General features: G+C 45.0%; 1 protein-coding gene across 4 annotated transcripts in view; it reads left to right on the forward strand.

The window, feature by feature from the left end:
• Positions 1-23,102, forward strand: part of PRKCE (protein kinase C epsilon) — a 543,326-nt gene that overhangs the window by 346,868 nt on the left and 173,356 nt on the right. For all 4 annotated transcript variants that reach the window (XM_006054783.4, XM_025262285.3, XM_025262284.3 and 1 more), the window contains 5 exons: positions 56-90; positions 1,450-1,535; positions 4,604-4,733; positions 18,213-18,355; positions 21,945-22,041. In XM_006054783.4, coding sequence (XP_006054845.1) covers positions 56-90; positions 1,450-1,535; positions 4,604-4,733; positions 18,213-18,355; positions 21,945-22,041 — 491 coding nt within the window. The remainder of the gene's footprint in view (positions 1-55; positions 91-1,449; positions 1,536-4,603; positions 4,734-18,212; positions 18,356-21,944; positions 22,042-23,102) is intronic.

A 23,102-nucleotide genomic window follows, 5' to 3' on the forward strand; every position in this document is an offset into this window, starting at 1 on the left:
TGGCTTTTGACCTACTGGAATTCATTTTCTTAAAGAGCTGTTTTCTTCTTTTCAGGGGTGTCATAGGAAAGCAGGGATACCAATGTCAAGGTAAGAGGGTGTTGTATGAAGTAAATCCCTGGGAACTACAGGTTAATTCAGATCACGACTGCCTGTGGAAACAGGGGCTGGGTTGGATGAGACTCAGAGCTCTGTAGGCCCCGCATGGTCACGCTCTCTCTCTGCAAAGTGAGATCCCGCTTTTCTTTTGTCCCTGCCTGGCCACCGCTCCACCATAGCTGTGTGGGAGTAGATGTATAGGAGTGCCTGTGGGGACCACCATCTGCAGGTGGCCCGGGGGCTCAGCCTTTTGGTGCAGTGTTTTCGTTGTGCCTTTTTCTTTCCCCATGAGATGAAAAGCTTCAGGAAGATGCCCTTTGGAGGCCCGCCGTGTCCTGAACCGGGTTCTATGTGTTCTGTAGGCTCCCCACTCTCCAGCTTGCTGAAGAAGCTTCCTGCCCTGCTTGTTTTATTCTGTCTCACTCATGGTCCTTGCTGCTTCTTTCTCTCTCCCTCTCTTTTTTTTTTTTTTTTTGTCTCTTCTGTATCATCATTAGCTCTTAAAGATTTAACAGTTGCTTGAAAGTATGAGAGAGTTTGTTTATTCCCCAGTTAATTGACGACAAATGCAAGGTTAAGTTATCTAGAACTGGAGGGTGGTATGTGATGAGGTCATGCTGAGACTTCTCTGTGGTTGGAACTGGGAGAGCAGCCACTAGTTGACTTGAGCCTCACCCCTGGGGGACTGGGGTAGCTTCTGTGGGACGTGGCTGTGTCCTGGAGGTAATGTGTGAACAGAGTTACATATGTGACAATTCTTAGATTCCTGGCATCACCTACTGTCCACACTGGCCCATGACACTACAGACAGAGTGTCAGCCATTTCTTGGGGAAGTATTACATACAATGAAAAATTTTAAATTTGGCACAAAAGGTATATCCAGATCAAGGAGCTAGAGAACTTCTAAGTCACAGAACACCCACTCACGTGCTGCTGGCCTCCCTACCTCCCCAGCCAGCCCTGGTGGGACCTTGAATGGAACACAGGGAGCAGCAGCACCCTGGGTCGACAGTGCTTCACAACTGGGCGATTGTTTCCTGACGCTGGCATAGAGAAGCAAGAAAATTGATCAGTGCTCCCGGAACTAGAGAAAACTGCTGATGCCCTTTGGATATAAATGGTCCATTCTTCTCCAGAGCATTTAGGAAACCCTAATGGCTCTGATGGCAGAGTGCTTTGAAGTGATTGCATAAAGGGCTTCAGGTAGGGCATTACAATAAGACTCTGCATTGGAGACAGAAGAGGGGCAGGGCTCCCCTCGCTCCTCCGCAGAGACCTCACTGAATCGCGGGATGGAACCTTTCTTCCCCTGCTTGTCGCTCAGCTCTCTCATGTTTTGCTGTTTGCAGTCTGCACTTGCGTGGTCCACAAGAGATGCCATGAGCTCATAATTACGAAGTGTGCTGGATTAAAGAAACAGGAAACTCCCGACGAGGTAAATATTTATAACATTGAAATTCTGGGCTTTCTTCCCTGCCATCCCCACCCTCCACTGCCTCCTCTGTGGTCCCCAAGAAAAACCTTATCTCTCTGAGGTCCTGTTGCTTTCTTTATTGTGTTGATCAAAAATGAAGGGAGTTGTCCACAGCCTTCCGGCATGAGGTACAATCTACAGAATGAGTGCAGCTCAAAGTCGGGCTTGTGGGTGTGGATATGATGCCAAGGGTTGTATGGTCCCCAAAAGAAAGCCCAGAGGAAAATTTGAGTTATTTTATGTCATTATCTCATCGAAACAGTGAAAGGACTCACTGACATGTCAAGGGCTCCACACAGCTCATAAACAGTGAGAGACAGAACACGCAAGCAGGAGCCTTATCTTTATGAGGTGATGGAGGAGTGGAGTGGAATTAGCGGATCTAAGAAACACTTAAGAGGCTGGAAGAACCACAGTAATAACAACAGCTGACATTCATTGTGATTTAAGCACTTTATCATATATTATTTAAAGCCATAACAACCTTAATGAGATCTATCTTCATTTTCCAACAAAGAGAATAGAAGCATAGAGAGGTCAAATTAACTTGCCTTAAGCCTCACATCCCAGTATGTGAAAATGCCAGCCAGTCAAGTCTGTTCCAGAGTCTGAGCCCTTGACCACTGTACTGTGTTCTCCTCCTCTTAGAAACTTGTGTCAGATTGACTGTTACAAAAGTTGCTAGGGGTAAAGAAGCAAGAAAATTTGATTTGAAGCCAGGTTTCTCTTAACTGAGTAATTGAGAGAAGAGTGGATCCACTAACAGAGGTAAAAAACCTCTTAGAGAAAATGACAGGTGTGAATGCGAGTAGAGGAGTTATCTGTGTTCACGACATTTGATTTCAAAGACATACTGTTAACTCTTGGTGAAATAAATAAATATCATATAATCATAGGCCATTAGTGTGAGAGAGAACCTGGACAGGATTACAATCAGATAGGTTTATAATCAGGCTTCCAAAAGGAGGCCCTTCTATTTTTAAGAAGCAGGGTCTTCTACCTGCTTCTTAAAAACAATTCAACAAAGTGACTCCTTGACACCCAAAGCATTTTCCATCTTTATGGAAAGAATTTCCATCTCCTTTTGATTTCACACCATCTCTGGAAAGCAGGAAGGCACGAGGCTTAGACTGAGCATCCCATGTCCCTGGAAAGCAGACAGCCCAAAGCACCAAAGTCGTTTACTGAGGTTCTACAGTCATGGTAGGAAATGGCAAGTCACTGTCCCCTAGCTCTCCTGACTCCTGTTCTAGGATCATAACCATAAGTATGCTGTTACTCTCATTAGTTTCTTAAGTAAATGAAAGAAAAAGGTAATTTCCTTGCTGTGTGTCTGTCTTCTTAGGGACATTTTATTGAGCACTTCCTGTATGCCAGATGATTGCTCCATGACCCACAGAAACAAAGAGGAATACATGATTCTTGCTCTTAAGGAGCTCATAGGTGAAGTTGCTCAGTCATGTCTGACTCTTTGCGACCCCACAGACTGTAGCCTACCAGGCTCTTCCATCCATGGGATTTTCCAGGCAAGAGTACTGGAGTGGGTTGCCATTTCCTTCTCCAGAGGATCTTCCCAACCCAGGGACTGAACCCAGGTCTCCCGCATTGTAGGCAGATGCTTTACCATCTGAGCCACCAGGGAGGTCTAAGGAGCTCATAAGTCTCAATAAGTTTTTAAAAAATGATCTCATAAGTTTTATCAACTGTGAACCTCTGCAGATGTTTAAACTTGTTTCACACCTCCTTGGAAGGAGACCCTATGACTTCATGCCATGCAGGCTAGAGTGTTGAGATTTGAAATGCATAGAACCCAGCTTAATCTGTGACCTAGTCTTTCTGATTGTATTTTCTGTCATATTGAGCACTGAAAAAGAAGTTACCAATGAGGCGTGTTCCCAAACTTGGTACATGTCCCAAGGGAGATTAATTGCCAGGGATTGATTGGGTTTCTTAGTGTAGTGGAATTGGTTGCCTCTCCGGCTGCTCCCTGAGGCCAGTCTCTTTTGGTTATTATATTCCTGGCCCATCGGGGTGATGACTGTGCCCTCTGCTGGGCACAGCCCTCGGGGGATGAACCTTCAATTTCATTCTTTTGTGTAACCACCTGCAGTGTGAGGCATGTAGACACTCATACATATACACCCCACACTCACATGGCTCTAAACACCAAGCATCTAATGCCCTCCCGTTAAAAGGGGGCTCTGCCAACGGGCTCCCTGGAACTTTGGGCCACAAGCACTTAGCCGATGGCCTCATCCTGTCTTGTGTCTCTGTGCTCACACTTAGGACTCTTGCCGTTCCCTGACTAACCAAGAATGCTCTCTCTCTGTGTTATCTTCCTTCCTTCTCTTCCTCTTTGGCTTTTAATCGGAAGATTCTCTCTCTCCATTTTCTCCCTCCCCGAGTCCTTGCTGTTGGTCTTACTCACCCCTCTGTTGCTGTATCTTCCTCTGAGTGCTGTGTGCATCTGAACTGCACCTGAGCCGCCCTCCTGGATGCTCGCAGGCTCTCTGACCCTGCAGCACGGTCTTGTGTGTTTGTCATCATTCTCACTCAACATCATCTGATACTTCAGAGTCCTTAGTGGCTGCAGCTGAGGGTCACACAGCTCTCCTGCCCCCACAGACCTCCTAGTCACCTGGGATGCTTCCCTACCTCTTTACCTTGGTTGTCACCATATCCCTCTGGGGCCAGTCCTGGGAGACCACGACTCTCCTCTTAGTATCCACCCAGCATGTCTTCAGTACGTACAGTAATATGTTTCCTGCCTCTTCTGCTCCCAGGGTCTCATTGATCCCACCATCCTGTCCGCTGATGACAACCCTTCAAGGCCAAAATGTGAGGTGCAGATTGAGTGCTATGTGCCATGGGACTTGGAGGTCTGGAGTCCCGGATGGGACTGGTAGGGGATCAGAGTCCACAGAGAAAGTGGGGTCAGGGCCCTGGGTGAAGGCTGTCTTCACCATGTTCCCAGGGAAGCTTCAGAGCAAGGAGCTTGGCTTTGACCCTGTGATTTGCCGTCCCTGCAGGTGGGCTCCCAGCGGTTCAGTGTCAACATGCCTCACAAGTTCGGGATCCACAACTACAAGGTCCCCACCTTCTGCGACCACTGTGGCTCCTTGCTCTGGGGCCTCTTGCGGCAGGGTCTGCAGTGCAAAGGTAAGGCGCTGGGTCCTGCTCCCCCACTCCCCTTGCACCTGAGCCACTTCTGTCCCTCCACTCAAAGAATCTTTCTTCTTGGAGCCTCGAGAGTGCTTTCCAGGGCTGACCAAAGGCCTGGGCCCGAGCCCTTGCTAAGCCATTGTTAGTTACTCTGAGCATTTGCCAGTCAGTCTCTGTGCAGAGGCCTTCCAGCGGACTCCATAGAGGGAGTCAGAAGAGAGAAAGTGTGACTCCACCTTTTAAGATAGTGAACAAGCTGGGACCACAAGATGAGTCTGAAAAAGTCCAGGAAAAAATTAAGGAAAAGATACACTGGAGTAGAAGGGAAGAAAAGTTTTTGGAGTTAGACTGTGAAATAAGTCACAGACATTTTTTCTGTCATCATCTGTGGTTCGTAGTTTACTTTCAGAAAAACCCCTGCTAAAATGCTGTCACGTGAGACAGATTGCTCCTTCACAGACCTGTGATGGATGTTATATTATCCCTCTGGCCCCCATGAAGAAATAGGCTCAGAGACTAATTTAACCTCTTCTTGTAGCTCGTGAGCAGAGGTAGGGTTTGAACCTTGACCTCTGGGTCTGAGTTTCCTCCTTTATTTCCTGCTGTTCTGCCTTTGAATTGACTTCTGCTCAAATGAATGTACTAAGTGACACAGGTAATACCACATAATATGGGGACGTGGGTTCACACTCTGGGGTCTGATAGAAGTCCAGTGTCACAAGCTAGTCTAACTTGCTCACAGAGTTGGACAACCATGAACTATTGGCTAGGAATACCTCACAGACACTATTTAAAAATAAGTTTTTATTATTTTATTAAATATTAAAATTTAAAATTTTATTAAGTAAATTTAAGCTTGAAAATGAAAAGGTATTAAACTATGAAATTAGTTTGTTATAAAAACAGTATTTTATTATTACTGAATGCATCATTAATAAATTCCCATTGTGGAAAAATTAGAGAAAGAGCTAAAGTATAAGAAGGAAACTGAAGCTGTGAACCGATTGGTCACTGAAAGGATCCCAGTGAGAGATTGGAAATAAGGTATTGGCTGTAGTAGGAACAGAGAAGGAAAATAACCTAGGAGGTGTTGATGAGTGATTTATTGTCTGTAGTGATCAGATCCAGCTGGGAGGATGGTGACATCACTCGCTGAGACAGGGAACCCATGAGGGAGGGCAGGGCTGGAGGCAGAGATGGTGGAGTTGAGCTGGGGACGTGTTAACTTTGAGACGCCAGTGGAAAGTACGTGAAGCTGTCTGACAGTTGGAAATTCTCAGTGACACTCTGGAAAGATGTCTAGATGGAGCATTTAGATTTGGATTTGTCAATGTTTGAGTAATAGTTAACCTATAATGTAGATGTCATCTCCAGGATACGTACCTTGAGTGAAGACAGAAGAAGACACCTTGGGAGTCTGGGGATGAGGTAGGGGATCAGCATCCTAGGATGCGTGTGCAGAGGAACTGCACACTCTGAGTGAAGGGCCTTGGAGATAGGAGGGAAAGCGGCATGGAGTGGAATCATAGAAGCCAAAAGAACTGAGAGTACTTTTTAAAAAATTTAAAAAGGGAGTGATGGATAGAGCCAAATGCTTCCAAAAAGTTATTTAAAGTAAAAAGTACAACATGGGAAAATAGAACTACCATATGATCCAGCAACTCCACTTCTGGCTATTTTCCTGAAGAAATAGAAACACTAATTTGAAAATATACACATACCCACTGTGTTCATTGTAACATTATTTACAATAGCCAAGATATGGAAGCAACCTAAGTATCCATCAACAGATGAATGGGTAAAGAAGAGGTGTTGCGTGCACACACACACTCACACATGCATGTGCGCAGTGGAGTAGTACTCAGCCATAAAAATTAATTAAATCTTGACATTGGTGACAACATGAGTAGACCTAGAGGTATTATGCTTAGTTAAATAAGTCAGACCAGGAAAGACAAATCGTGCATAGAATCTTCTTGTTGTTGCTATTGTTGTTCAGTTGCTAAGTTGTGTCCCGCTCTTTGTGACCCCGTGGACTGCTGCACACCAGGTTTCCCTGTCCTTAACTATCTCCCTGAGCTTGCTCAAATTCATGTCCATTGAGTCAGTGATGCTATCTAACCATCTCATCCTCTGCCACCCTCTTCTCCTTTTGGCTTCAATCTTTTCCAGCATCAAGGTCTTTTCCAGGGAGTCGGCTCTTCACATCGGGTGGCCAAAGTATTGGAGCTTCAGCTTCAGCATCAGTCTTCCCAGTGAATAATATCAGGGTTGATTTCCTTTAGGATTGACTGGTTAGATCTCCTTGCAGTCCAAGGGACTTTCAAGAGTCTTCTCCAGCACCACAATACATAAAACAGAAACAGACTCATAGATACAGAGAACAAACAGGTAGTTGCTGGAGGGGAGGTGGATGGGGGATGAGGGAGATTAAGAGGTACACACTTCCAGTTACAAAATAAAAGTTACAGAGATGAAATGTACAACATGGGGCATAGACTGAATAATATGGTAGTATCTTTGTGTGGTGACAGATGGTAACTAGACTCATTGTGGTGCTCATTTTGTAATGTATAGAAATATTGAATTATTATATTTGTGCACCTGGAACCAGCATGGTACTGTAGGTCAGTTATGCTTCAATAAAACTGAAAAAAAGGTGGAACATGCGGTTGGATTTAACAATGAGGAGATCACTAATGCACTCAGCGGGAGCTGTCTTGGTGGGGATGGTCACCCAAGTGCAGAGGCTGGAGTGAAAACAGAAGGTGAAGTATTTTCAGGATATTTTATATAATCAGTAAAAAGACAGTGGAAAAAGAGACCATTAATGAGCCAGGAGAGACAGGGGATTGTTGATAGAACAGGGATGGAGAGATGGATACCCCTCTTCCTGGTGAAGGGAAAGACTCAAAGCCAGGCCTGGGTATGGATACATGTCCTGTGTCAGGGAAGGGAGTCTAGGAGGAGATGACTGGGCAGAATGGTCCTTTAAGTTCTGAATCTTTTGAGGGCACTGCGGTTAAAAATAAGTTCCTTTTTTAATTAAGTTTTTAAAGGAAACTCCTTACTGTTCTCCATAGTGGCTGTATTAATTTACATTCCTACCTACAGTGTAAGAGGATTCCCTGCTCTCACACTGTCTCCAGTATTTATGTATAAAATAGATCACTAAGGAGAACTACTTTATAGCACAGGGAACACTACTTGAAACTCTGTGGTGACCTAAATGGGAAGGAAATCCAAAAAAGAGGGGATATATGTATACGGCTTCCCTGGTAGCTCAGACTGTAAAGAATCTGCCTGCAATGCAGGAGATTCAGGTTCGATCCCTGGGTTGGGAAGATCCCCTGGAGAAGGGAATGGCCACCCACTCCAGTATTCTTGCCTGGGAAATCCCATGGACAGAGGAGCCTGGCGAGCTACAGTCCATGGGTTTGCAAAGAGTTGGACACAACTGAGTGACTAACACACACGCGTATGTATGGCTAATTCACTTTGCTGCACCACATTGCAAGCAGGGGATTGTAAAGCAACTATGCTCCAACAATAATTTAAAAAAAAAGGTCAGCAGATAAAAGACAACCCCAGACTGCAGCACTTCTAACATGAGAGCAGAAAAGTCTTTTTAATTACTCTGTTTCTGATGTTGATAATAAAGAAGATTAGGTAGTGATGACATTAATTAGAGTGTTATCAGTGATGAAAGACAATAAATAGCACACCATTTCATTTTATTAGCTAACCCTTGTTAATTTCCCCAACTTTGATCAATACAGACATTGGCCAGGCTTCTGAGTTACGGGGTGGGGCAGCAGTGGGGAGTGAGTTCCCTTACTTCTGAAATAGAAGATCCTTTTCAGAGTTGAGGTGAGAAGTAAGGGGGGTGTGGAAGGCACGAGGAGGGTTGGAAATAGCTGTTGTAAGAACAGGATGGGAGGAAGCGCTGGCCGCTAACACATCTTAGGTTCTGTGTGAGCTTCCCAGATGTCGTTTCCCTTTCTAGAATTCCAGCACATGACCTGAAAGAAACAGGGCCTGTCCAAAATCCTTTTTGCCATTAAGTGACATGGAAACAAAAAGAAGAGAAAGAAAGCAGTGCAGCAGGAGTCTCGAATGCTTTCAGCAGAGGAGTGATGCGCTCTTGGAGAGTGGCGTAGTGGTTGCCAGGAAGCAGCGCGCTTGCTTTGGATGGGACTCCGATGAGACCATGTCTGGTTTTAAGTAACTCTATTAATTATTGATCTATCTAGGGAATCTAAATGAAGACACCATCATCTCATAAATATTGATAACTTAAAGAGGCAGCCCAGACGTGACTGCCAGGGCTGTGGGTCCCCGGATGACCCCGGGAGAAGGCAGGGCCAGGGAACTGTGTGTTCAGCTCTGTTTTGGCAGGAAGCATCCTAAGCCTGCTCAAGTAAAGGATGGGGAGAATGAGGCTGCCTCAAGCGAGGATTCCTGGTCACTGGAGCCCAGCGGGACATGAGAGGAACAGGCTACACAGAGATGAGAAGGTAGAGGCCATTCAGAACTTAGGGCCCCAACAGAGGCTTACAGATACTCCTGTCCTGTCCTCTGTTACCATGGCTTGAACTTTTCCCTCTTGCTCCTTTTCTCCTCCTGCTGCGCTTTTCTCAATTTATTTTTTAGATTCACAGTAAAACTGAGCAGAAGGTACAGAGATTTCCTGTATATAGCCTGCCCCCACATATACCCAGCCTCTCCCACCATCAACATCCCCCCCACCAGAGAGATGCATTTGTTAAACAGTTGCTGAGCTTACACTGACATATCACAATCGCCCGATATCCATAATTTACATTAATTTCACTCTTGGTGTTGGACACTCTGCGGGTTTTGACAGATGTATAATGACATGTATCTACCCTTACAGTATTCTACAGAGTGGTTTCACTGCTCCCCAATCCCCTGTGTTTTCTTCTCCCTTTTTATCCTTTTTCAACCTCAAGTCTTTTTGTCCCTGCAGACCCCTTATCCTGTGGAGAGGGTGATGGCCAGAAGAGGCTGGGAGGCTCCTAGGCAGGGGCCCCTCTTATCTGGGTCTAAGTCTGGTTCCACTCCTTTGATTGCTAAGAAAAAGAAATCAAAAATTACTGACCTACCTCAGTAGGGGGGTCTCAGAGCAAGTCCCCAGGGAGCTGGAGTTAAACCCAGGCAGCTGGCTCCTGCACTGCCTCTGGTCTGTGATCCACGCCCTCTCCTGTCTATGGAGTCTCCATCAGGTCTTCACCTTTGTTGAATCAGGCTGGCTTGGCCTCCTGGGCTGGAGCCCCCATCCCCTGGTCATGGTGGGATACAAGCCACCTGACCTGCTGGTCTGTGGCTTCAGCTTTGTTGCCCATCCCACTCCTGGGGATAAAACGTTTAGGTATTTTCAATGAAATGGGTTTTTCTCAAGCTTGCGTCTATAGGGAAGGGTCGATGAGATGGTTCTGGTCATTCTCCCTTCAGCCTGAAGTTGCCTGAGCCACATGGGTTCAAGGGTGGTGGATAGACTCTACTCTTCCAGAGACTGTCCCTCTGTCAGCCAGGGAGAGAGAGCATCATTACCCCCTTTTACTGGTGGGGATGGAGACCAGTGCACACAGAGGGGTACGACCAGGGACCCGTGGGAACCCACCACCACCCTCGAGGCTGCCTCCTCCCTCCCGCAGCCCAGAGGAGCCAGACGCTTGGAGAGTGCTCACAGGCCATGTTTGAGGAACTGAGCTCCTTTATCAGGGTAGAAAGACACCAGCACTAAGGCAGGATATTTCATTGCTGTCTTTTTTCTTTTGGTCACCTAGCAGGGTCCTAGCTTCTCAACCAGGGATTGAACCTGTGCCTTTGGCAGTGAAAGTGCAGAGTCGTAACCACTGGACCACCAGGGGACTTCCTCCTGTCCTTTATCTTACGACTTAAGTGCTGGCCCAGTTGCGCTGTACCTCTCTATAGACTCACTGAGGGTCTGTCTGAGCACCTCAGCCACTATTAGCCTGTGCAAAAATTAGCTTCAAATGTTCAAATACTAGCGTCACTGAGGCATTTGAACTCTTTTTGTTCTTCATTTTAAGGCTACTGCTTCCTTAACCTAACCTTCATCTGCCCAGTGAATGCCTCCAGGGTCCTCTCATGTGCTTTATTTCTCCATTGACTTATGGAGTCAGTTTCCCCAGAGGTAAAGACTCCCAATACCTTATGAGTTTTGTTTCCTTCTCTAAAGAAGATGTGGGGTTCTCACCTGCCCCGGCCACCCGCCCCGCTCCCCACTTCTCTTCTGCCTGTGAGTTCACATGTCTCCAGCACAGCTGCCTTGACATCACCCAGCATCTGGGGCAGTTTAACAGAAAGCCAGACCTCTTTACGCAATTCAGTCTGCCCTGCAGCACCTGCAGCAGCCCTGGCTTCCTATGCTCCTCTAGGGTGAGCCCCCTGCTCCTGCCTGTCCACCCTAACGGCAGCTCTGTGCCAAGGTAGGGAATGACGTACAGTTGGAAAAGGTCTGGCCTGGAGAGTCCTGAAGAGTCTCCTTCCTGGCTTCTTGACTCCCTCTGAGATCCTATCCTAATAGCAGCTGTGAGCCGAGGCTGCTTTTGTGGACTAAGTGGGGGAGAGTCACTCCCGTTCCTGCAGGTAATACAGAACAGGCCATCTATTTGGGGCAAACCCCTAGGCAGAGAGCTGGAAGCAGTGAAGATCCCAGATTAGGAGTCTGGGGAACTGATCTGTGCTGGTTCTGCCACTGCTTGGGCTGGGTAGTTGCAGGGAGGCCCCCAGCTAGGCGACCCTGGGCTTCCTTTTAACTCCAACTGCGTGCCTACCTTCTGAGAATCATAATGAAAGTGATGAAAAGTGGCATAGGAGCCACAAAGATAGGAAGGGAAGGTTTTCTCTCTCCCTTCCTGCCCCTTCCTTTCTTCCTTCCTTCCATTTAAAAAAAGTGGATATTAAAAAAAAACAAAAGTTATGAAAAAGGATTTTTATTCTCATCAGTTTTGAAAATATCAGCCCTTTACTATTATTTTTTAACAAACAGTTTCCTTGTACTAGGGTCTCCCTGGTGGCTCAGCTGGTAAAGAATCTGCCTGTAGTGCAGGAGACCTGGGTTCGATCCCTGGGTTGGGAAGATCCCCTGGAGAAGGGAAAGGCTACCCACTCCAGTATTCTGGCCTGGAGAATTCCATGGACTGTATAACCCACGGGGTCACAAAGAGCTGGACACAACTGAGTGACTTTCACTTTTCCTTGTCATATCTTCAACTTTTATTTGTATTTTTAGAATTGAAAAAACACAAATAATACACAAATAATTCTCACTATGAAAGATTCTAGCAAGACTTAAGTATATGTATAAAAATATTAAAGTCCGTAAGAGACTATAAAGTCTCTTACCATGTCTGTTTCCAGCCCTAACCTCTACTAACAATTTGCTGGGGTCCTTTTAAGCCTTTTTGTGTACATTTGCTACTCCCATTCTTGTCTCCTGCCAAGGACTCTTCAAGCACTCTCCCACCCCTGCCAACCTCCATGACACAAGCACACAACTTTCTGCTCACTGTTGTGTGTGTTTTGCCCCTGAGCGTGGTGTGGCTGGCTGTAACCTGTTATGCTATCAAACCACTGCTCTGGCTCACCCACAAGGGCCAGATGACCCTCATGTAGAGATTTCTGGAGGACACTTAGGCCTGCCCGTCTCCCTTTGTCACTGTTCTCTCTCAAGGTCTTCTGCCTGCTTTGGGAGGATTCCCAACAGCCTAACCCACCCCACTGCAACACCAGCTTTAATCTCAGCTATGGAAAGGGTGGAAACATGGAAGCCAGAATGCAGGTCAGCATGCCCCAGCCCCCGCCTGTCCTGAGGGCAGCACCGCCTATAGCAGAGTAGGAGCTCAGCGAATGTGTGATGAGACACTGGGCAGAAGAAGAATCAGGATCTTCCTTTTTGAAAGGCCCCAGCAGTGCAGCTCATCCTGGTGAAGCGGTTGAAAAATGAACGATATGAAGCAGCCTAGAATGGGAACCCTCGGGGAACTGGTGCTGGGTGCTCACCAGTCCAGATGAGGGAGAGAAGGGGGTGATTCAACTGGCTTGCATTACTATAAATGAGCCTCACGTTTCTATGGTTCTAACATTTACTTTCTCTTCCTGACCTGCGGCCTCCAGATGTTACTTCCAGCTTCCAGGAACCCCACTGTGGCTGTTTAAATTATGTCAAGTTCTCTTCTCTCAGCCAGCTTTGCCCTCGTGTTTCCAGACTTTTCAAAGCTCTTTCAAAGTCGCTTTTTCATGTGGTTCATGTTAACTGACATGTCACTGGGTTTGTTTTTTTTTTTAACCTTACATATTAAGACAACTACACAGTTCTCCCAAAGAAATAACAGAATTTTTTTAAATGAAAAATGAAGTCCCCAAAGATCTTGTTTTGCTGACCAGTCAACCTGAGCGAATTTGTTTCATTAGGATGGACAGGTCTGGTGTTACAACACCAGAGGGCGCCAGCGGCTAAATCACATAGATACACGACCCGTGCTACGAAATTCTCTCCATTCGGTTGCTTCATTCTTGTCTATTCTGTCACCTCAAGAAGAGACAGAAGAGAACTTGTATGCGATGGGATGGGTGGACACATGCAGATGAGCTGAGCTGAGTGTCAGGGGGTAGCTTTGCTAAGGGCAGTTCAGAGAATTCAAAGTGCTGTTGCCTGGAGTCCGGCATGGGTCTGAGGATTTTTGAGCATTTTTAGTAATAACTCAATTAATGCATGCGGCACCATGGCCAGGCTGTGGTGGAGCTTTCTTTTTGTTTATGTTGCCTGAGAAAGCTCCCCTCCCATCAGCACACATGCTTCCTCACCCCCATATTCCTGCCTTTGGCTCTGTGGGCATCTTTAGCTACGTAATTCACTTGAGCTCTTCAAGCCTGGGTTGGAGACGAAGGAGACTAGGGTCAATGCTTTCCCTCCTTCAGGTCAGTGGTCAGGTAGTCTAGAACCCTTAGGTCTGGTCATCCTGCCTGGTTTTATTCCAGGAAGTCTGTGTGTGTGTATGTGTGTTACACATGACTTTAGCTTTTGGAATAGTTTTAGGTTCAGAGCAAACTTGAAGAGCAAGTACAAAGATTTCTGGCATACCCTCCTACCCTCTCCCACAGACAGCCTTCCTCACTATCAGTATCCACACCAGAGTGATACATTTGTTAAATCAATGAGCTTGCATTGATGTATCATTATCCCTCAGTTTACATTAGGGATCACTCTTTGTACTTGACATCCTGTGGGTTTGGACAAATGTACAGCATGCTGTATCCATCCTTCTAGTATTTATACACAGTAGTTTCATTGTCCTGAAAATCCTCTGTGCTTTGGCTACTTATTCTTCCCTGCCTCCCCTGCAGCCACTGACAACCCCTGATCTTTTTACAGCTCCACAGTTTTGCTTTTCTGTCGTGGAGGAGCATGTCATGTAGTAAGAGCTACATACAATGTATAGTTTTTTTTTTTTTCAGGTTGGCTTCTTTCACTTAGTAATATGCAATTAAGGTTCTTTTATGTCTTTTCATGGTTTAATAGCTAATGTACTTTTAGTACTGACAAATATTCACTCATATGCGTGTACCACAATTTAGCTGTTCAGCTACTAAAGGACATCTTAGTTGCTCTGAAGTTTTCACAATTATGAATAAAGTTGTTGTACACATCCATGTGCTGGTTTTTGTGTAGACCTACATTTTAAACTCATTTGAGTAAATACCAGGAGTGTGATTTTAATGTCTTCTTGGAGAATTGTTCCCTTGTTGTGCCCTTTGATATCTCTGATAACTTTCCTTGCTCTGAAGTCTACTCTATCAGAAATTAATGTAGCTATTCCTGTTTTCTTTTAATTAGCATTAGCATGGTGTATCTTTCTGCATACATTAATTTTAATCTATATGTATCTTACATATTTAAAGTGTGTTTATTCTAGATAATATGTACTGGGTTTCTTTTTTGATCCACCCTGACAATCTCTGTCTTCTACTCAGTGATTTAGACCATTGACATTTAAAGTGGTTTTCAATATATTTGGATTAATAACCATCTTTTTTGTTATTGTTTTCCATTTGATGCCCTTGCTCTTTGTTTCTATTTTTGTCTTTCACATGTTTCCACCTTTTGTGGTTTTAATTGAACAATTTATAAGATTCCATTTTTTCTCTTAGCATATCCATTCTTCTGTTGTTTTTTAAAACTTATTTTCATGGTTGCCCTAGAGTTTGCAATATACATTTACAACTAATCCAAGTCCACTTTCAAATAATGCTCTGATGCTTCACAGATAGTGCAAGTATCGCATGTGTGCTAAGTTGCTTTAGTCGTGTCCGACTCTTTGCAACCCCGTGGACTGTAGCCGCCAGGTTCCTCTGTCCATGGGATTCTCCAGGTGAGAATGGTGGAGTGGGTTGCCATTTCCTCCTTCAGGGCATCTGCCTGACCCAGGGATCGAAACAGCATCTCTGATGTCTCCTGCATTGGCAGGCAGGCTCTTCACTACTAGTGCCACCTGGGAAGCCCCAGGTGCACGTATTAATACCTTATAATAACAAAGACATTCTTATTCTTCTGTCCTGCTCCTCATATCATTGTTGTCATTCATTTCACTTATATGTAAGCATATACTTTCTATACATATGATATATATAAGCATAATAATTGAAAACATCGTTGCTATTGTTAGCTTGAAAAATTATCTGTTAGATCAAGTAAGAACTAAAAAAATAAAAGTTTGTATTTTACCATCCCTTATTCCTTCTCTGATGCTCTTCCTTTCTTTATGTAGATCTGAGTTTCTGATGACTGAAGGAAGGAGAATGGCTGATAGCATTTTCCTTCTTTCTGAAGAGCTTCTTTTCACACTTCTTGCAAGGCAGGTCTATTGGCAATAAAGTTCCTCAATTTTTATTTGTCTAAGGAAGTCTTTATTTCTCTTTCACTTTTGAAGGATAATTTCACAGGGCACAGAATTCTGCATCTTTTCCCCCTCTCAATACGGTAAGTCCCCTACATATGAACCTTGAGGTCGCTAACTTTCAAAAGTGTGAAGGCGTGTACCCATGACCAGCCATGTAAGTTCGTCGCGTGCCTGGGTGCGTTGTCACGTGTGTGCTTCCTCTGTAATGTAGTGCTGTGCTTTGGTGTACTGTATAGAGTACAGCAGTGTAGTACCTTTATTTCAAGCCCAGGGTGTCGAGGAGCAAGTGTAAAAGCAGTGTTGACGTGACTGTCACTGCTAAGAATCACCAGCTGTTGTACTTCACTATTATACTTTTCAAGGTACGATAGCACTACAAGAGTACAAGGTACTGTGCTGTAAGATTAAAAATGTTTTCTTTATTTTTCTATTTGTTTTTTATAAACAAATATTATAAATCTATTACAGTACAGTGTTACATGGCCAGTCGTGTTCGTTGCGTACCTACGCTAACTTCATTGGACTTAATTGGATTTATGAACATGCTTTTGGAACAGAGCTAGTTCATATGAAGGGGATTTATTGTACTTTAAATATTTCATTCTACTCTCTTCTTGCTTATGTGGTTTCTGAGAAGTCAGATGTAATGCTTGTCTTTGCTTCCCTTTGGGTAAGGTGTTATTTCCTTCTGACTTCTTTCAAGATTATTTTTCTTTATCTTTGATTTTCTGCAGCTTGTATATGATATGCTTAGATGTAGCTTGATACTGGTTTTGTTCTTTTTCATTTATCCTGTTCTTTCCTATCATTTGTTGGTGTTCTCTAAGCTTCCTGGGTCTGTAGTTTGATATCTGAATTTAATTTGAGGGCATTCTCAGTCATTTTTACTTCAAATATTTTTTTGTTCATTTTCCCCTTTTTTTTCCTCCTGCTAGTATTCCCATACACATGTTACATCATTTGCAACTGTTCTGTTTTTCTTAGATATTCTATATCTTTTTTTTTCAGTATTTCTCCTTCTGTTTTTATGTTTTAAAAATTTCTATTGACAGATATCCTTAGCATATTAATCATAGTTGTTTTAAATTCCTGGCCTGGTTATTCCAGCAACCCTGCCATGTCTGAGTCTGGTTCTGCTTCTTGCCCTGTCTCTTCAAACTGGTTTTTTGCCTTTTAATATGCCTCATATTTGTGTGTGTGAGAGAGGGATAGTCAGACATGACATGTCAAGTAACAGGAACAGCAGTAATAGGCCTTTACTAACATGGTGCTAAGGTCTTGGGGGAGGGGAAGCATTCTGTAGTCCTGAGATTAGATCTCAGTCTTTCTGTGAACCTGTTTCTCTGAACTATGAGCTGTATACATGTTTTTCAGGGTTTCCCCCACCTTCTGTAGAACAAGATAGCTAACACTGGTTGGAGTTGGGTATTTTCCTTCCCCTAGGTTGCTTAGGATCTGATAAAGCTACAGTAGTTTAATCTCTGATGAAATAGCTTCTTCTAAGAGCCAGCATTGTTAAGAACAGGGAGCTCTGCTGTATTTCAAAATTCCTTCCCTCTCTCCCTGTCATCAGCGTGTGGGATTTCTTTCTCCAATATTCCCTGTGAGAGCATGGTCAAACAACTAGAGGTGGAACTCACAAAAGTGGGGGGACCCTATGACGGGGTCAGCCTAGAGTCTTTGACAGATCGCCCACTCTGGGACCCCAGCGGCTCACCGTGTAGTGCAGGCTTCCCTACCCTGTGCTGCTTTGCCTCTGGGCTGCTGCTTGGGAGTTTCTGTTCCACTAAGTCATGATTCATATCTGTCTCGCCCACAGGGCAGCAGTTTGCCCTGTGATGTTACTTCTCTGTTAAATCTTAAGAAGACTTGTTGGTTTTCTAGTTTGTTCAGCTTTTTACTCATTAGGACAGAGCAACAAGGTCCAAGCTCCTCACATACTGGACTGGAGACCAAAACAGTTTTTGTTTTCACCTTGGATGTCCTGCACCAAGGTCAGCTTAAGTGATGCAGATGAAACAAAAAAACAAAATTCAAGCATGGCCTTTGTTCCTTTGAATCCAGATTTTGGATTTGAAAGGGACCTTGGAGGTCACCTTATTCAGGCTCCTCATTTTTAGAGGTGAGCTTCTTTAGAGGCTGTCTACTGTGAGTATTCCTCTCTCGGGAATTCCCACATTACAGCAGAAAAATATAGTGGACTGTATTCAGGGGGCCCATTCAGGTTCAGCATCCAGATGAACTTTCTTCAGAGAAACCAAATAAATTCTACGGTCAGTGTTCTGCTCCCTGAAAGGAAATTTCAGTGTGATTTTTATTTATCCATAGCCTGATTATCTCCGTGAGGTGGTTGATTTTAGATCTGTGTGAGGGGATGCTGGGTGATTTTTTTCTTTTTCTTTTTTTGTCTTCCTGCATTTTCCAAATTCTAACAAACGAACGTGTGTTCCTTTTACAATCAGAGCACAATAAGGTAACATTTTAGGCCATGACCCTTTGGAAGCCTCTCCTCCGTGTCTCCTTACAGTCTGCAAGATGAACGTTCACCGGCGCTGTGAGACCAACGTGGCTCCCAACTGTGGCGTGGATGCCAGGGGTATCGCTAAAGTGTTGGCTGACCTGGGTGTCACTCCAGACAAGATCACCAATAGTGGCCAGAGGAGGAAAAAGGTAAATGGTTCCTGGGTGATGTTTCTGAAGCTCCATGTGAGCCAGCATCTCCGTGCTGATTTCCTGAGAGTCCCTTGGAGTATAGTTCTGAGACTGCTGGGTTGACACAGTGGACTTGAAACAACATGCACTTAAAGAAAACAAAGAAGGAAAAGTCATGCAGGTAACACAGAAGTCTCCTTCGATTCCAGAGGTGAGGAAAAGCCAAGCAAGTCTCAAGTGTTGTGTTTCTTAGGGGTACATCACCTTCGAGGTGAGGATTCTGGAATTCCCTCCAGAAAATATTCAATTCTAGACAGGGAAGTAGCCTTATCTGCCTCCAAAACTGGCATGAGAGCAATGTTCACATTTGAACTTTGCCTCTGGTATCACTGTAATGAGGATAAATGGGTGAAGAGCTGGAAATACATTCTTTTCTAGGGAGCAAGCCAAGAAGATTTGTGATAGTGCTGGCGCTTGGCTGCCCGAGGAATATTGTTGATGTCCCACGACGTGAAACATCTGGGCCTGTCTTTGGTGACCAAAGCCCTGTCTCTATGTGTGTGACATTCCGAATGTCAGTAGGAAAAGATCCGTTTGCTAAAATGTTATTTTGGTGAGTCAGGGCCCACAGATGTAAACAGAGCTAAAGATATCTCTAGCATTTTGTTTGAAGGCTTGTCCTAGCCTTGGCTCCTAGCCTAAAAAATGTAAGAGGGCTCTGAAAGAGTAAGTTACTGAAAAAATGGGAACCATGTAAACTGGGCAAGAAATCCTGGTAGGGTGGTATGGGCAAGTGGCTCTCGTTGCCCAGTGTGTGTATGTATATGTGTGTGTGTGTGTGTGTGTGTGTATATATATATATATATGTTTTTTTGTTTCTTTTTTTTTTCTAAAAACAAGCCTGACAATGGGTGCCTCGACAGTATTAGCTCCTAAATGTTGTCCCTAAATTTTCCCTTGAAATACTTTCTGAAGGGCTTTGTGTTTCCCTTCTTGTTCTAGAAGCTGCCCATACCTTTTCCCTGCTGCCTCTCAGAGGAGGCTTTTCCCTTGAATGGGAAGGTTTGGGTTTCCATCTTCTTAAGCATTTTCTTCCTTACTTTTTCAATAAACAAAGCTATTCTGTAAGGTTTAGAGGAAAAAACACCCTCTCCTCCTGACTAACGTGAGATTTTGTGCTTCTGGTGGCTCTTCTCAGCTCTTGACAGTCCCACTGGTGGAAGCAGGACCCAGGACACTGAAGCTACCAGCAGAATGTCGGCACCCTTAATGCTGAGGCCCCGCCCAGAAGGCAGGTTAGACAGACACCCGTGAGGACAGTGCTGAGCACGCGTATGCATAGGGTCTACAGAGAGTGCTGCTCCGCAGACACGACGGTGCCTCGCCTGAAGCAAGCTGGTTTTCGAAAAGGCAGAGGAACCAGAGATCAAATTGCCAACATCCACTGGATCATGGAAAAAGCAAGAGAGTTCCAGAAAAACATCTATTTCTGCTTGATTGACTATGCCAAAGCCTTTGACTGTGTGGATCACAATAAACTGTGGAAAATTCTGAAAGAGAAGGGAATACCAGACCACCTGACCTGCCTCTTGATAAACCTATATGCAGGTCAGGAAGCAACAGTTAGGACTGGACATGGAACAACAGACTGGTTCCAAATAGGAAAAGGAGTACATCAAGGCTGTATATTGTCACCCTGCTTATTTAACTTATATGCAGAGTACATCATGAGAAACACTGAGCTGGAAGAAGCACAAGCTGGAATCAAGATTGCTGGGAGAAATATCAGTAACTTCAGATATGCAGATGATACCACCCTTATGGCAGAAAGTGAAGAGGAACTAAAAAGCCTCTTGATGAAAGTGAAAGAGGAGAGTGAAAAAGTTGGCTTAAAGCTCAACATTCAGGAAACTAAGATCATGGCATCCAGTCCCATCAGTTCATGGCAAACAGATGGGGAAACAGTGGAAACCGTGTCAGACTTTATTTTTTGGGGCTCCAAAATCACTGCAGATGGTGATTGCACCATGAAATTAAAAGACGCTTACTCCTCGGAAGGAAAGTTATGAGCAACCTAGACAGCATATTAAAAAGCAGAGACATTACTTTGTCAACAAAGGTTCGTCTAGTCAAGGCTATGGTTTTTCCAGTGGTCATGTATGGATTTGAGAGTTGGACTATAAAGAAAGCTGAGTGCCGAAGAATTGATGCTTTTCAACTGTGGTGTTGGAGAAGACTCTTGAGAATCCCTTGGACTGCAAGGAGATCCAACTAGTCCATCCTAAAGGAGATCAGTCCTGGGTGTTCATTGGAAGGACTGTGTTGAAGCTGAAACTCCAATACTTTGGCCACCTGATGCGAAGAGCTGACTTGTGAAAAGACCCTGATGCTGGGAAAGATTGGGGGCAGGAGGAGAAGGGGACGACAGAGGATGAGATGGTTGGATGGCATCATTGACTCAATGGACATGTGTTTGGGTGGACTCCAGGAGTTGGTGATGGACAGGGAGGCCTGGCGTGCTGCAGTTCATGGGGTTGCAAAGAGTCGGACACGACTGAGCAACTAAACTGAGAAGTAAACTGAGTTGGAATCTTTACTGTCATGGAACATTTCAGAGAAAACTCAATACCTTCCCCCTCCCCTGTATTTATATGGCATGTAATGAGAGTAACCAGGAATTGTCTGTCTGTCTTGGATTTGGGAGATCCTGGTGCTAAGAAGCCAACATGGAGAAAATAAGGAAGGAGCAGAGTCAGGGACTAAGCGACTTCAGTCCTGACAGTTTTATTGCTGTGTTGCTTCTGATGCAAAAGCTGGAAAAAGTCAAGCAAACCAAGTAGTACCTCGAGTTAGTACGAGAGGATGGGAGACAAGTGCCCTTGGCCAGAAGCTGAGGGAGCTTCTACGTGGGAACATCAGGCTTTCTGGAGCCTGAGTTACCTTCATAGTGCCCCTTGCAAGCAGCCGATCATCCAGAAATGACATGTGTGCACAGTGGGTAGATCAAGAGTAAAGGGGAACAGAGTGCTTGTGATCTCTTGAGTGCAAACTTCTGCCTTTAATGGGAACTTAGTATGAATATACCAGCATCTATGCCAAGAAATAGACTTCACGGAGGATGTCCTGCTAAAAATTTCCTGATTGCAGACAAATACCAATACATCTGAGAATGTTGGTTGAGCTTCTGTTGTGTGTATCACTCTCTGCAATCCCCAGGGGCAATACAAATACTAGATAGGCTCGTAACCTTCAGAGAACCTACAGTCTACCTGAGTAGAGATCCCAAATTAAATAAAGCTGAACACGGTAGGGAATAAATACCAAGCAGCTGTCAGGTTTGCTCTGGATGAGATAACTATCATTGCTTGGGTAGGCAAGAGAAGTTTCATGGAAGGGGTAAGGTTGAGCTGACATCACTTGTTTTCTTTCCTTTAATTGACAAAGGAAACCTTGAGTCTCTTGCTTTCAGATGATCAATTCAGCAAGAGCTACTGTGCACCAGGGACTGCTACAGCCCCTGGCATCGTATCTTGATGCTTTTGACTTTAGGGAAACTCCCCATGTCCTTTCTGACCCCTTTCTCCCCTCGTTCTCTCCCTCTCTGTAGCTCATTGCTGGTGCTGAGTCCCCGCAGCCTGCTTCTGGAAGCTCACCGTCTGAGGAAGATCGATCCAAGTCGGCCCCCACCTCCCCCTGTGACCAGGGTGAGACCCTCAGATTTGCTTCTTTACCTCTGAGCTCTGTCCTTGGAAGGACCAAGCAGTCCAAGGCTTGAGAGTGTGGCACTGAATGGCTCTGCCACCCTGACATCACTGCCAGGCAGGGTAAAAGTGAGAGAGATGGGGAGCTGCGGTTCTTTCTTTTCTCTCGCCTATCTTCCAGCTTCCACGTGCAGGAGAGGCAGAGAGCACAGCCCTTCTCTCACCACCCTGCCCAGCTCTGCTCCCAGCCCCCTCAGCAGCATTCAGTTGAGTTGAATCTGACTTCCTTCCTCCCTGAACTTCACCATCATACCCAAAAGTTGAGATCAGGGCAGGAATCTGGAGATGGGTGGGTGGGGATAGGAAGGTGAAGCTGGCAGAGCCTGCGAGAAGCCAGCTCCTCACCTGACTCCCCTCTAGAGCTCAGCTCAGGATGTCTCCTTCTCCATCAGAATATGCTGGAAGTTATCAAAGGTTTCTGAATTCTGCAAGTATCCAAGGATGCCAAGACTGAAGAGGGATGTATACACTTTAGACCTTGCCTTCTGGTAACCAGAACCAGATTTCACTGGGAAGGGATGTTTGTATCTGTAGAACAGGGATAATCATTAACAAGTCAGAACAATAGTGTCTTGATGTTCTATAGCCCCTTTTGTCTTCCTTATCCTCATTCTACACTCAAGCCAACTCTCTGTCTACGCTCCCTTACTGTCCCCAGGTTACAGGGTGAGAAGTGTAAGGCAGAGAGTTAAAAAGTTTTGTCCAAAGGTCAGGAACTAAGTCAGTGGTAAGGGTGAGACGTCACCCCTTCTGGCCTAGGGACCCCATTCTCAGAAGCCTTGCCATAGAACCCTCTGTGGGGGTCGTCACTGCAACCCAGCCCCTCTTCCCCAGAAGTAAATAAAACAACGCAGGGGGTATGCCAGTCCTGAGGTCACTTTCTGCACCTTTATACCCTGCTTCCTTTCAAAAGAGGTTTGAGCCCTTCGTAAATAACCCAGTGGTTCCCCGGAGCCTCCAAACAAGGAGATGCTGTCCCTGTCCAATGTGGGCATTTTCAGGTT

This window comes from Bubalus bubalis, chromosome 12, assembly GCF_019923935.1.
Source record: "Bubalus bubalis isolate 160015118507 breed Murrah chromosome 12, NDDB_SH_1, whole genome shotgun sequence".
Lineage (NCBI taxonomy): Eukaryota > Metazoa > Chordata > Mammalia > Artiodactyla > Bovidae > Bubalus > Bubalus bubalis.